Raw genomic sequence first — 14,772 nt, forward strand, 5'->3', positions numbered from 1 at the left:
AACCAGAGGAGGGGTTTCCATCCAAATTACTGTCATTAGTTTTCCATGGTGTTTTTTGATGTTCACCAGGAGCTTTTCTTTTATTCCAACCACCATCATGATCTCCAGTCCCACCAGTTTCTTCATTTGCATTGAATTTATTATTCCAACCCGATGACATATCCTTGTTGGAAGCATTTGGATTACTCCAATCACTGGATTTGCTATGTTTTTCCCCATCCTTGTTGGAAGCATTTGGATTACTCCAATCACTGGATTTGCTATGTTTTTCCCCACTTTCACTAGTCGCTTTACCACCACCCCATTTTTTGTTCCAACTGGATCCATTATCCTCATGAGATGCATTTTCTTCATTTGCATTGAATTTATTATTCCAACCAGATGACATATTGTATTTTTAAAATCTCAATTTTCACCAGTTGCGTTGATCTAACCACCTATCATGCTGTTTAAGCTATTTTCTCCATTTGGAGACTTAACTTTTTTCTTCTTTTTGTTTTCCCATTTGGCCTGCATTCCATGTAGTTCACTGGCTTTCCTTTCCAGGTTGGTGTTAGATCTTCTGTCGTAAAAGTGGTACACCACTGAGTTCTTTAGTTTAATGGTGATGGAAATCAAAATATGCTTTTTTTTTTTTTTCCACATGCATGATGGCATAGCCCTTTTACTGTTTTGCAGTATGCAGAACTGAAACCAGTTCCATGCTTGACTTACTCAGATGCTCAAAAGTTAAGAGAAACAAGTGCCACCCCAATTCTTAGACAGGTAATGTTCTTGGAATTGACTCATTTTCTCTCATTGAAAATCTCAGATAGTAATTTCATTCATGAAATTTATTTACTTTTAAATCAACTGGTTGTTTCCCTTGAAAACTCCTTTCATTGTATAAAATCTCAGATATCTTCTCTTATGAAACTGATTTATGTAATCATTCTGTTGGTTGCTTTTGGTAAGTGAACTCCTTCAGCATAAATCCTCTAATCCTCTTTTTTGACCCAAGAAAATTTGACATCATCCTAGAAAGGGTTGAATTTTCATGTGTCTGAAGAAATTTTTATCTATTTGTAGATTTTTTTTATTACAAAGTCTCCTGGTAAGTTTTCTTTCCTTACAGAATCTCATAAAATTTTGTTTTTTCTCTCGAGAACTATTCTTTTTAAAACATTTTGGGGTCACTCCTTTTGTATTAAACTCTTTCTATTTAAGTGCTCTTTCAAGCCAAGAACATTTGATAGCATCTTAGCAGGATTGGATCTCTATGCATGGAATGAAATTTTTATTCTTTAAGAACTGCACATCAGTCCCTTTTTTATTTTCTTTTGTCATCAAGAATATCCTTGCACTTTCATTTAGCAATCTTCGCTAGTATTGTTTTTATAAATATGATGATAATTTCTATATGCTACCCCTTTGTTTCATGGTATCTACTCAAGGAAACTGATGAAAAATTCAGTTGTTGGGTTGACCATATTATATTTTGTAATACAGAAGGCAAAAGTGGAGATGTATAAAATATGTACAACTTGACTTGGCTTAACAAAGCCCTGTCTCATCAATTTTTTTCACAAACCCTTTTTGAGCATTATTCAATATGCAAATTTGTCTATATTTCATATATTGAGGTTCTGTGACAGGTTACTAAAATAATAAAAATGAAAAGAAAAAGGGAAAAGGGTGAACTGGCAATAAAGGGTTCTTGGTCCTCACCAACTGACAATGAAAGGCCTTGCAGTACCCCTGATTCTGTAGTCTCTCATATTAGGCCACTGCTTGTTGAGGAGAGTGGTCATGTAACATAGTGAACTGTGATACACCTTATTCTTGTAAAATCTAGGAGATATGATTAGGTTATTTTGGGGTAGAGAATGTTTCAGAATAACTTTTACAATTACCTTTCCTGTTAGATTAGCTATGATATCACTAATATTTAAATTATATTCCAGTTTAGGCATGTAATATGTGAAAACCTTTTTGGGTTGACTAATGGAAACTATGGAGTAAGTTCTTGCAAGTTATACAGGGCTAAGAAATTCCCTGTTATCCTGATAACACTACATGGCAAGTGGAGAAGCCCCACTGCCAGTAATTATTGTATGGTATATGTGCTGCTGCAGTTTTAATCTGTATATAGAGTTACTAGAGGATGAACATAAGATGTTTTGTTATATGATCCAAATTAAATAGATCCATTGTGTACTGACTGCCCTCATGAGATGGACAATATTCTTGTCAATATTATCTACATGCAAATGCATATTCTTATGTAGCTGATTTTTGCCTCAATTATTTCAATGTGTGAACAATATACTTTATTGTTTTATGACCAATTTTTTTATTACTTTGGTTACTTTAACTAGGTCAGGAATGATGTTATAAGATATCGTTATGGGGATGAACAACATTTGGAAGAAGCATTGAAACGGATTTTTCAGTATGGTCTGGTAGGTTCTGCAACTTCATTTTATGCTACATGTAATTTTTGGATGGTATTTCTCTATCAACATAAAATATCTGAGAGATCATACCTTTTTATTTTATTGTTACTTGCTTTGGTTGCACCAATCTACTACCTAGGGCAAGGCTTAGTTTGACCAAAGGACCTTTTTGTGTGCAAATTTTAGTTATTAGAATTTGTTGGCCTATTCTTGTCAGTGGCAAGGTTCTTTGAGCAAAAATATTAAAATTCTAACTCAAAATATGACTGCCTACTATTTAAGCAAGAATGAAGTAAGGATCACTTCTTAACTGACGGCCTAGAAGCTCCTCATGAAGAAAAATCACATATGATGGAACCCCATTCATAAATGGAAAAGCTGCCCTGGGAACATGAAAATAAAAATAACAAGGCTTTTCTCAAAGCCTCTTGAGGGGTGTAACTTGGCTGATATCTGCACCAGAATCTTACACAATGGCATAAAGCCTCTTGAGAGCACCAGAATCTATAGCTAATGTGTTGGTCGTATTTTTTATGAGCTCTTCAAATTAGATGGCCCTTACATTTCCTGTCATTCGTACAAGGCTCTGTTTTACAAAAGTACTTTGATTGCTTCAGAAATTAGAACCATGGTCCATAATTGATTATTTCCAAATGTCATGATCAATATTGCTATTTCGGCTGCCTCAATTTTGCCACAATTTCCCAGGTAACTGAAGATGGTAAATACTGTTTAGTGCTGGTGTTTGAGGCAAAAGCCCTGCAGTTGTCAGATTTTGAAAAAAGACAGGTAAAGAAAATTATGTGAATTTACAGGGTTACTTTCCATTGATTATTTGAATATATTTTTCTTCATAAAGACCACTTTTAACATTATTACGCAAGAGTTCTCTTAATATTTTGATCTTGATTGGAGTGAGTGCTTGAGGTCCTATATCTTATAATTCTGGTTGTGACCTGAGTTTTAAAGAATAACTCTGTTCTGACTTTTCAAGCCAAATGATGATTTTTAGGCAAAATTTGCTTCATTCTTTGGACCGGGTATCACAGCTGAAGTTGGTGAGTTCTAACTTATGCATGCTTGAAATGTGACAATACAAATGCCCTACATTTACAATACACTTGCACTAGAAGTACAATATATTACAACATTACTTGATTCATTATACATTTAATTATGACAATTGATTATTTGATATAAATTCCATAGTGCAGTGTGGAGTATAATACATGGATAAAAGGAAAAAAACAATACAATACAACCAGGTTTGAACATTATTTTAATTAGTATTATTTTATTTTGACTATATTAATGTTTGACATTGTTGTTTAATTTGACTGTTTTCATTTTAATTTTATATTATCATTTATTTACTTTTACAGGAGGTCAAAATAAATAGTCGATGCTCCAACAAAAAACTTAGACATCCACTTCATGAGCTAAGTGATGAAAAGAAGAGTATAATTCAACATATTGGCTTTGGTGGATTACTTCAGCTCTCTTCCACAGAGATAAGGCATAGCTTATGTAGATGGATAATAACTCATTTCAATATAGCCCACTGTAGGTTAGACATAGGACAAGAAAGGCAATTTCCAATAACTTGTTCTGATGTAGGTGAAATTCTGGGTATTCCATATATTGGTAGGAGGCTCCTACTTTCACCTACCAATAGGAATGATAAGATGGAAAACCTATCAGATCTTAGAGATAGGCTGATTTTAATGGAAAACATGGCCGAGTTCAAAAAATTGTTTATCTTCTTCTCATGTGCTACATTACTTGCTCCAACATCAAAATTGGATGGTAGTCATGAGTTGTGGTGTACTTTGCTTGTTGGAGACTTTGACATCAATGTTAATTGGGGTCAATTTGTACTTGACACACTGGTTGCTGGAATTAGACATTTTCGATTGGGTAAAGGCTCATGGTTTACAGGTTGCCTTATTTTTTACAGGTAGATACCTTTTTTTATTAAATGTTGAAGGTTTCCATATCATTTTATATGTTTTAACAAGTCTTTTCTAAATAACGTATTGATGTGTGAAATATTTGTGTTTCAGCTTTTTTATGTAAATAAATTTTACATTCCAACCATGTTGGTACCACGTACCATCCCAAAATGTGCAGCGTGGACTGATGACTTGATGAAGAAAAGGGTGCATGCGGAATTGCATGATTATGGTGATTTTGGCCTAGCTGATGTAAGAGACTATTTTCTTTCAACATTTTATTTTATTTTCATATTTGAAAAATAAATTTATAAAAATTATATATTCTTCTTTTTATTATTGTAGGTTCAAGAAGATGAAAGGGAGGAAAATGCACATGAAGACCCTGGTAATCCAGTAAATGAAGTTGAAGAAGAGACTACTGATGTGAGAACCTTCTACATCTATTCTTTTATTTAAAGCGAAAACCAAACATGTTATGCATAATAATATACATCTTTGAAACTTTGTACCATTTTGTAGGAAATTATAGCAGAATATAATGCAGCAGAGAGACAAATTCACCAATTGCTTCGAACAATGAGAGGAGCAATTGGTAAACTAGCAAAGCGGCATAATACAAATAAAACCCCATCATCTTCTCATCAAAGCAGAAGTCATAATCAACCTGATATCAATGATTCTTTCCCATCACCAGCACATGGTAGTATGATTTTTATAGCACTAGTCATTATAATTTTGTATTACTTTTAATTTCATTGCAAATGTTGTATAATTTTTTTTTTTTTGGAAAAAATAATTTTGGTTATTATGCATTCTGAAATTAGCTTATGGATCGCCACTGAATGATCGTTTTGCTGATGGTGAAGATAATGTAGGCCCATCAACCTCACAGCCAGCAGCGCAGCATAGCAGTATACTTTCTGCTTATTTATGTTTTAATATCAAAATAATAATGAGTATATAATAATGGCTAGTATTTCTTGTGCGTGTTATTTTCATTAGTGATATTTTATTTTCTTTTATTTTCTATACATATAGTTGAGGATGAAGTTCAGATGAATGCTATTATTCCTTACGAGACCGGACATCCTCCAATACGTTCATATCGGCTACGTCGACATGCTACTGCCCTACAATCACCATACGTGGTACAACCGTCAATCAAATTTTCAGCGTCTTCATCTATAGCAAAGCAAGTTTTGGCATATGCATTGGACGATACACGTGATGAAAGGTAAGGTTGAACTTAATTTAGTATAAACAAATACAATTAAGATAGGCAATCGAAATAATTAGTTTTAATTTCTAACATCATAATTATTTATGTGTAGCCAAATATTATGTTCCATGCACAATTTCTTCTTGACAAGGTTTGACTTGAAATGCTTGGGACCCGACAAATTGGTTGACAAAAAGGTATTCATATTTAGTTATGTGAAGTTAGGATAAAATTACTCTAAAACTATATATCTAATTTTCATTAATTTACATGAAGGTTGTAACCATGCATTGTCGAATTTTGAATGGTATGGATAAAGAAAATAGGAAGCATTTCTTATCTCCAAACTTTGTGGTAAGATATGTTGTAAGAATTATAGATTGGTTTTCTTGTTTTACGTAGATTGTTTTAATCTAATGTATGGTTTGTAATTTTTTTATTATAGTCTGCTGTGGAAAACAAGAGGGGTTCCTTATCTCCAAAATACATATGTGACAATTTATGGAAATATTTCAAAAATACTCGGTTGTGCACATATGAACAGGTTTTTTTTAGTTTAATAAAAGTACTTTGTAGTTGGATATTTTTAAGTATTGTGCAGAAAATACATGAACACAACTAATTTGATAAAATCATTGTTTTTTTTTTTTTGATCCTTGTAGTTGTTCATACCAATATGCAGGAAAAATCATTGGTATTTAATCATTTTGAATATTCATGCGAAAAGAATCGAGTTATTGGATTCATTAATTGACGGAAGGAAAAAACGGATGGATGCCTTCATAGAGAAACTGGTAAATATAGTTATAGTCCAATTACTTATGTGAATCGTTGTCATTATTTGTTAAAGATGTCCATATTTATAATTGTATATTGTGTTAAGGTGAACGTTTTGTCAACTGTCATTGGGATTCAAGAAAGAAGACCATCAGTGGACATGACATAATTTGAATTTGTTGTTCCAGAAGTTGTCCAACAATTGAATCCGTAAGTTGCAAGATTTGTATTCCTCTTTAACTATGGAAAGCAAATCAGGTTATAAATTTACTAATTTGATACCCAATTGACTTATAATTTCCTTAATTACTATTTGCAGAACGGATTGTGGCATATTTGTAATGAAATTTATGCAATTATGGAGTAACGGTGGAATTTCTCGTGCAATTGCAAATGTATTATATTGTGGTGAATAATATATATATATATATATATATATATATATATATATATATATATATATACATATATATTTTTATCGTGAATTTTTCTTAATATTATATTATATACTCTTTTGTACAGGACAAGGTCATAAAGTACAGAGAAAAACTCCTAACACAACTGATAATGTCTCTAGAAAATGAAGTCAGGGAAAATGTCTACCAGGCTATGGATCAGTGATGTTGTAATTTTTTTGGTTTATAGTTGTTGATATTTTTTTATAGTCTGATGGAGTTCCATTTCCAAATTTACTAGTCTGATATTTTTTTACAAATTGGCTCACATCAACTAATTTGTTTGGAACTCATACCTGCTACTATTTACTAATAATTATTGTTATGGCATCATTTGTTTGTGATCTTCAAATTTCTCTGAATTGCTGTAGGCATCATTATTATAAACAGATAATGAACAAGTGGATTACAACTAACAATGTATTGATGTTGGATGTTTATTATAATGAAGATTATTGAGTGAATGAATTGTGGAAGCAAACAAAAGTCCATAGTTACGTCTAGAATTATATTACAGTTGGCGATGCCTCTTCTAGAATCCATTGCGTCTCGGCTATGTAAGGCAAAAATCAAATGAAGGTCATGTCAAAGAGTCGGAGTCACATGCTTAATGGCTACGACATACTGGTCAATGGGTCTGCATCAACACCTTCATTCAAGTTGACCCATTTAAGATTAGGGCAAATTGAGCAAGTAAACGTGTTTTTATTTCTTTATTTATTTATCTTTTGACTGCTTCAAACCAAGGCACTACCACTTCAATTCATTGCTCTGGCCATTAAGTTCTAATCTTAAAAATCAAGCAAATACTAATATCTCTAATTAATTTGTCAATTTATTCACATGCACACACAAATTGATTGAAAGAAATCTTTACCAACTTTTGAATATCCTTGCTGAAGCTTATAATAGAACCCATGCTGTTGTACTAAAGAGAAGAGATACTAGTGCCACCATAAATCTTTCTAAATAAATCTTCTAATAATAAGTTGGACGATCCAAAATACCCATTACTTACTTGTTTTGATGGGTCTTTTAATTATCTTAGTAGAGGAAAAATAATTTAAGCTCAGTTTGGATAATATTTTTTAAACTAATTTTTATTCTCTCGAAAATATATATATATGAAATTAAGATAATAGAAAAAAAATTAAAAGGAAAAAATAAAGTATTTTTAAAAAATATTTTTTAATTAATTTTTACTTACTCTTGTCATAATTGTTTTAAAAAGTAATTATACAAATATAAAAAAAATCAAAAATAAAACATAACATATACAAATTATTTTTAAAATACATTCAAAAACAAAGAAACAAACAAATATTTGTTTTATAAAATAATAGATAATAGTTTTCAAAAAATTATTATAAAAAATTGTTTTTAAAAATTATTTTCAAAAATAAATATCAAATAAGGTCTTAAACTTTGTTTGATAACTATTTTAAAAAATAATTTTATGTTTTTTAAAAATAAATTTCAAATAACTAAAAAAAGGTTTTTTTTTGTTCTTAAAAAGAAAAAATATATATTCTTGAAAAATAATGGTATAAATATAAAGAATAATTAAAAGTAAATCATTATATATAAAAGTTATTTTTAAAATCCATTTAAAAATATAGAAAATAAGTTTAAAATATTTTAAGTTTCAAAGTGATTTTTATTTTATAAAACATAATGATTTTTCAAAAATTACTTTTAAAAACTGTTTTATAAAATCAAAACAAAATCTTATCCCTTTTTTCGGAGATCTCTATCTTTTCTTTCCCCAGCAGTCCCAAAATTATACCTATGCACCTGCATTTTTATACTATGCTTGTTCCCAAAAATTAAGCCCATAAATTAGTTCTAGCTATACCCATCAATGAACTGACAAATCAACAATAAAAATGGCTCCACGAGAGCCGGACAAAGTGGAGTTCACAGCAATACATTGATAACTGTAGGCATTGCACTGTCAACTCATCATTTCCCAAACTAATTTGAGGTTACAAAAAAATAAAAATAAAATTATTGAACCATTATATATAAGAAATTGGTAATCAACCCAAGAAATTGGACTTTATTTAGTCAAAAGATTGCATTGTTAGTTTATGTTGTAATTTATCATACAGTTAGTGTTTTTTTATCGTAATGTTAGTGAATTTATGTTGTAAATGTAATTAAAAATGTAGGCAAAACTGTGAACTATTATAATTAAAAATCTAATACAAGTCCACATAATGGAGATAAATAACCTATTACAAATAACTCCAAATACAAATACATCAAAGTACAATACAATTAAGCATTACATATATAATCCAAAACTTAATAGACATGAAGTAAGTGTATGATTAAGCAATTTTCAAACATAGAACAAAAAATAAAAGTAGTCCTACTATAATTACTTTCTGCATGAACTCAATTCTTGTTAAAATATGTTTAAAATCTTCATCCACGCCATACATTCTTCTTTGAACAACCTCTTCTGGTTCTTGGTAGGTGTTGCCATCACCATTTCCTTCCGGGAATGCCCATTTAAAGAAATGACAGTCATCTCTAGTATTTGCATATTGACAAAAATAATATAACCTATTTGGGTTATCCTTTGATTCAGAGATTCTAACAGCTGCCCTCTGTCTGGGTGAACATTTACACATACAGTTATGATAAAGTAGATATTCACCATTTCTAGTATTACCTCTTATATTTCTAAATGAAGCATTTGAAGATGCCATGATGTAACCTGTATTTCAATGGAAAACAAGTTAAACAAATGTAATGAACATGTACAAAGTCAATAATGATTTTCAAAATAACATTAAAAACATGGTTACAAACCACCCTAAATAATGATAAGATCATAAGTCTAAAATAGTGGCATATGTAATACAAACATCTTTGTCATGACAATCAAGTAAATAAGTAAGTTCCAAAACAAATTCTTACAGATTCTAATTTCATAAACCACACATATCATCACAATCAAAATAAGATAAAAAGTAGCATGTCACCAAACAAGCATAACATTAGAATCATGGAGCGGGTAATGGATTTTTGCATGAAGCTCGATTATGGCCTGCAACTTGACATCGTGAACAGAAGATAAGCCTTTTTGAACTAAATTGAGACTCTATTCGACGGTGTCGAGGCCTTCTAGGTGGTCGTTTTGAGCATGGAGGTTTAAGTGAAGGATATAAGCGACCTTGAGCATCACGAACACATCCATCAGCATCAACTATAGGCATGTTGTGATTTGGAATTGAATTGAAGTGTCCAGAATATATCAACTCTTGCATTGGAAGCTTGAAATATGAGTCAACATATTCATAAACATCTTGTTTCATCTGGCGTATTGCTGCACATGCATGCTCACAAGGTATTCCGGCCATTTGCCAAGCCTTACAAGTACATGTACGCTCTCTCAAATTCACGTCTACATATACTTTCATATTGAATACCTTAAACACACCACCAACATAGGGATATACAGGCAATGACCCACTCTTTATAATGTTTTCCAACAACTTTTCCTCGGTCTTTGGGCCAATTGCAGCTTTCCAATTTTCTGTAGAACCCATATGATCACATGCTAGATGAGCAAACTTATCCATATGTGTCATTACTAAGTTGAAAATTGTGTAATGACGTTCCTCCTTCAGCCAAGCATTGAATGATTCAACAAGATTAGTTGTCATCTTATCCCATCGTTTTTTGGCAAACTTTGACATTGCCCAATGTTATGGACTGTTCTCTTCAACCCACTTCGCTAGGTCACTGTTATATGTCTTTAATTTTTCCATGGCTACAACATAATCATCATCCAACCTAGCATACGCAACATTATCAAGTAGCAACAATGCATCCGTTTTACATTTTTTCCCCTTCATACTATGTTTCGTCACATAGCTACTAAAATTCTCTTTCACATGACGATAACAATATGCATGATTTTCTACTCCAAAAAGTTGAGAAACACTACGAAGGATTGCTTGATGCCTATCTGATATTATGACTACCTCTTTATCTTGAAGTATGCCCTTCAATTTCTGCAAAAACCATAGCCAATCCTCATAGTTTTCTGAACTTACCACACCAAATGCAATTGGGAACATGCCATCATTAGCATCATAAGTTGTTACAGAAGATAAAGAGCCCCTATACGGTCCACTCAAATGAGTTGAGTCAATTGCAATAACAGGTCGACAACCCATTAAAAACCCTTGAATTGAAAAAGAATGTGCAATGAACAATTGCCAAAAATGCCCATCTTGTCTACTATATTCAGCAATCGTCCCTGGATTAATGTCTACCAATCTCTGACATAACCATGGCAACAACATATATGAGTTTTCTGGAAGACCATATATTCTCTCTTTTGCCATTTCTTTGTATGTCCAAGCTTGCTTATAACTCAATGAAACACCATACCGACTCCTGAAGTCTTTGCAAAATTGACGGGGCAAATACTCAGGGGTTGCCCTTATTACTTGCTCTATGATACGAGCACCTCTCCTTCCCCGCATTGAAGGTTGGCTTGAACACTCAACATCTGCACAATGATTGTGTACATCAATGAAGATGTTAACCTTCAAAATTTTGGTAGTGCCTACTGAATTAGCAGTTATTCTCCAAGGGCATCCATCCACTAAACAGCACACAAATATTCGCTTTGGAGAGTTCTTTTTGAATTTGTATTGAAATCTACCAACTAATGACATCGTATATAATGCATTTCTAAATTCATCTGCATTAGGAAAACTATGCCCACTCCCAATAATAGGTTGAGGACAAAGACTTAAATCATGTGGCATAACTTCAGTTTCTGCACATCTGGACATGAAGCCTTGAGAAAGTCCTAAATTAGACTCATTGTTTGCTTGACATGATGCAACTGAATTGTGTGTTTCCTCCGTACTATTGTGATTGCATATTATAGCACACTCAGTTAATTAATATTAAAACCACTTTGCATCATGGAATTAATGACAACTAATACAAGATATATCACTTACCAATAATCATTTTGCACATTGACTATACCTCCTTCAATTTCTACTCTTCGAGTCCGTTTTAATACATAAATACGAGCATAATCATAACTATGGGATAACATCATATGCATGTCCTCATCATCATCCAATTGTTGAAGTGCAGATGGATCAAACTCAAGGGTGTAATGAAATGTATATCCATTTGAATTAATATCCAACTGTTCACATGCCTTTGAAACAAATTCAGCATATGACATCCTTTGTCCAATGTACATGCCTTTTTTGTTGTCCACCCTTGTATTGTATTTGTTTATCCTCCTTAGGTACAATCTCCCCTCCTTCATGAAGGTAGCCATAAATGGAATTTTCCAAGTCCATTTACCAATTTAGAAGTACGTCTTCTTTCACCGACAATCAAATCAATCTATTTCACAATATTACAATCAATGAAAATTGTACAACGAATACAAAATAAACAAATGAAAATTATAATCAATTGAGAGACATATTTTATATAATAAATAACAATATTTGTTGTATAGTATACATGTTAGGGATATGCCAAAGAACCCATAATTGCCCAGTTTCATAAGAAATTTGACATTTTCAAAATTTTACCTTATCGTAATGTATCGTAATGTTATTGTATTTGTATTGTAATTGTACTGTATTTTTATTATACCTCTATATTTTTATATAAAAAAAATTAATTTTATAGATTTTTTTTTTTATCCATCATTGGATTATCATCAACAACTATTTCACAATATTACAATCAATGAAAATTGTACAACGAATACAAAATAAACAAATGAAAATTATAATCAATTGAGAGACATATTTTATATAATAAATAACAATATTTGTTGTATATTATACATGTTAGGGATATGCCAAAGAACCCATAATTGCCCAGGTTCATAAGAAATTCGACATTTTCAAAATTTTACCTTATCGTAATGTATCGTAATGTTATTGTATTTGTATTGTAATTGTACTGTATTTTTATTATACCTCTATATTTTTATATAAAAAAAAATTACTTTTATAGATTTTTTTTTTATCCATCATTGGATTATCATCAACAACTATTTCACAATATTACAATCAATGAAAATTGTACAACGAATACAAAATAAACAAATGAAAATTATAATTAATTGAGAGACATATTTTATATAATAAATAACAATATTTGTTGTATATTATACATGTTAGGGATATGCCAAAGAACCCATAATTGCCCAGTTTCATAAAAAATTTGACATTTTCAAAATTTTACCTTATCGTAATGTATCGCAATGTTATTGTATTTGTATTGTAATTGTACTGTATTTTTATTATACCTCTATATTTTTATATAAAAAAAATTAATTTTATAGATTTGTTTTTATCCATCATTGGATTATCATCAACAACTATTTCACAATATTACAATCAATGAAAATTGTACAACGAATACAAAATAAACAAATGAAAATTATAATTAATTGAGAGACATATTTTATATAATAAATAACAATATTTGTTGTATATTATACATGTTAGGGATATGCCAAAGAACCCATAATTGCCCAGTTTCATAAGAAATTTGACATTTTCAAAATTTTACCTTATCGTAATGTATCGTAATGTTATTGTATTTGTATTGTATTTTTATTATACCTCTATATTTTTATATAAAAAAAAATTAATTTTATAGATTTTTTTTATCCATCATTGGATTATCATCAACAACTTCATGTATTGAAATTACAATAGTGTATTTTTGTTGTTGTTTTTTTTTTATAATTTTAGCTTGCAAGGATGCTTTATGATAGAAATACAACATGATAGCCTAGAAATGCCAAATCAGTAAAAAATAATTCAATATTTTGTCATTTTGGTATATTGTAATGTATCATAATGTTAATATTTTTTCATTGTAACTATATTGCATTTGTATTGTACTTATACTTTATAACTGAAATAATGGTTCTTTTACACAACCTTCAAACTACTAGGCATTCGACTCATCATACCAAAATAATACTTATACAAAAAGGTAACAAATTTATAACAAAAATATAGTGACCTTAACTCTTTAACAAATTCATAATAAAAGACAAAGTGGTCTCGTACAAAGGGGATTTCAGTTTTCAATGACAATCCAAATATGTTTATAAATATACAAACAAAGTGGTCCCAAACAAGCATGAAACACCTGAGAACATTTTTTCTTCAATCATGTCAAAAAGTCTTAACAACAAAACTAAAGTGCAAACCTTTTCAATGGAAATCAATAATAATCATATCAAACAACCCACCCAGAAAATAAATTAAAAATAAAAACACATCTTCAATATGACCTAAATAATATAAAAAAATTCAAAAAAATAAATTTAAATAACATTTAAAAAAAAATGTAATTTCTTTCTGAAAAACCTCATTCAATATTTCAGATCTAATATCTTACAGCTACATTGTTAAAATTATTAACTTTTCCTTCATTCAATCCGATTTTTAAATTATTTATTTATTTTTCCATAAACTGACGTTTTTTTTTGTATTAAAAAAAAAAACTGACCTTTAATGGATTTCTTGCTAGATTCACAAAAAAAAAAACAAGTTTTGTGTATCGGTTGCAGATAATGACCTGAAGTGCGCACCTTTTTCCTTTCCCCTTTTTCTTCTACAACTCGGCTCCAGGTAGGTTAAAGAAAGGGAGAATAAACTCTTTTTCACTTTCCGTTGCTTTTCACTTTCCTTGCTTTTCACTTCACTTATTAAGGGTAGTATTGACATTTAAACAAAATAAGGCCTTTGGAGGAATTATCATCATTTTACCCTACCCTTTACAAGACTTATCAAATTTACCTACCCTCATTGGTCATTTTTTCCCTCAACCTACCCTTAAGGGTAATTCTCCCATATTAAAATCCATTTTGGCCCAGGCGGCCTGGTTCAATAGCGGATCAA

At 30.8% G+C, this 14,772-nt stretch overlaps 4 protein-coding genes and 1 long non-coding RNA gene across 5 annotated transcripts; 3 read left to right on the plus strand and 2 right to left on the minus strand.

Annotated features, from left to right (window-relative positions):
* The first annotated feature begins 442 nt into the window (after nucleotides 1–442).
* Nucleotides 443–4,382, plus strand: LOC100264743 (uncharacterized). Its single transcript, XM_059734573.1, has 6 exons — nucleotides 443–546; nucleotides 660–765; nucleotides 3,144–3,224; nucleotides 3,448–3,493; nucleotides 3,650–3,700; nucleotides 3,818–4,382. The coding sequence occupies exons 1-5, from the start codon at nucleotides 443–445 to the stop codon at nucleotides 3,670–3,672; spliced, it is 360 nt and encodes a 119-aa protein (XP_059590556.1). The 3' UTR covers nucleotides 3,673–3,700; nucleotides 3,818–4,382.
* A 102-nt stretch (nucleotides 4,383–4,484) lies between these two features.
* LOC104882762 (uncharacterized) lies at nucleotides 4,485–6,025 on the plus strand. The gene is made up of 7 exons (XM_019216429.2): nucleotides 4,485–4,639; nucleotides 4,733–4,813; nucleotides 4,910–5,090; nucleotides 5,215–5,301; nucleotides 5,429–5,624; nucleotides 5,722–5,806; nucleotides 5,886–6,025. The coding sequence occupies exons 1-7, from the start codon at nucleotides 4,532–4,534 to the stop codon at nucleotides 6,009–6,011; spliced, it is 864 nt and encodes a 287-aa protein (XP_019071974.2). The 5' UTR covers nucleotides 4,485–4,531; the 3' UTR covers nucleotides 6,012–6,025.
* Nucleotides 6,026–6,063: 38 nt separating this feature from the next.
* Nucleotides 6,064–6,786, plus strand: LOC132253181 (uncharacterized). The gene is made up of 4 exons (XR_009464905.1): nucleotides 6,064–6,153; nucleotides 6,272–6,403; nucleotides 6,493–6,596; nucleotides 6,706–6,786. It is a non-coding gene; the product is annotated as an uncharacterized LOC132253181 (long non-coding RNA).
* A 3,069-nt stretch (nucleotides 6,787–9,855) lies between these two features.
* LOC104882788 (uncharacterized) lies at nucleotides 9,856–10,551 on the minus strand. Its single transcript, XM_010667159.1, has one exon. It carries the CDS (start codon nucleotides 10,549–10,551, stop codon nucleotides 9,856–9,858), a length of 696 nt encoding a protein of 231 aa, XP_010665461.1.
* Nucleotides 10,552–10,560: 9 nt separating this feature from the next.
* Nucleotides 10,561–12,071, minus strand: LOC104882787 (uncharacterized). Its single transcript, XM_010667158.1, has 2 exons — nucleotides 11,864–12,071; nucleotides 10,561–11,372 (listed from the first exon to the last, which is right to left on the minus strand). The coding sequence occupies exons 1-2, from the start codon at nucleotides 12,069–12,071 to the stop codon at nucleotides 10,561–10,563; spliced, it is 1,020 nt and encodes a 339-aa protein (XP_010665460.1).
* Between the last annotated feature and the right edge of the window lie 2,701 nt (nucleotides 12,072–14,772).

Source organism: Vitis vinifera, chromosome 18 (assembly GCF_030704535.1).
Source record: "Vitis vinifera cultivar Pinot Noir 40024 chromosome 18, ASM3070453v1".
NCBI lineage: Eukaryota > Viridiplantae > Streptophyta > Magnoliopsida > Vitales > Vitaceae > Vitis > Vitis vinifera.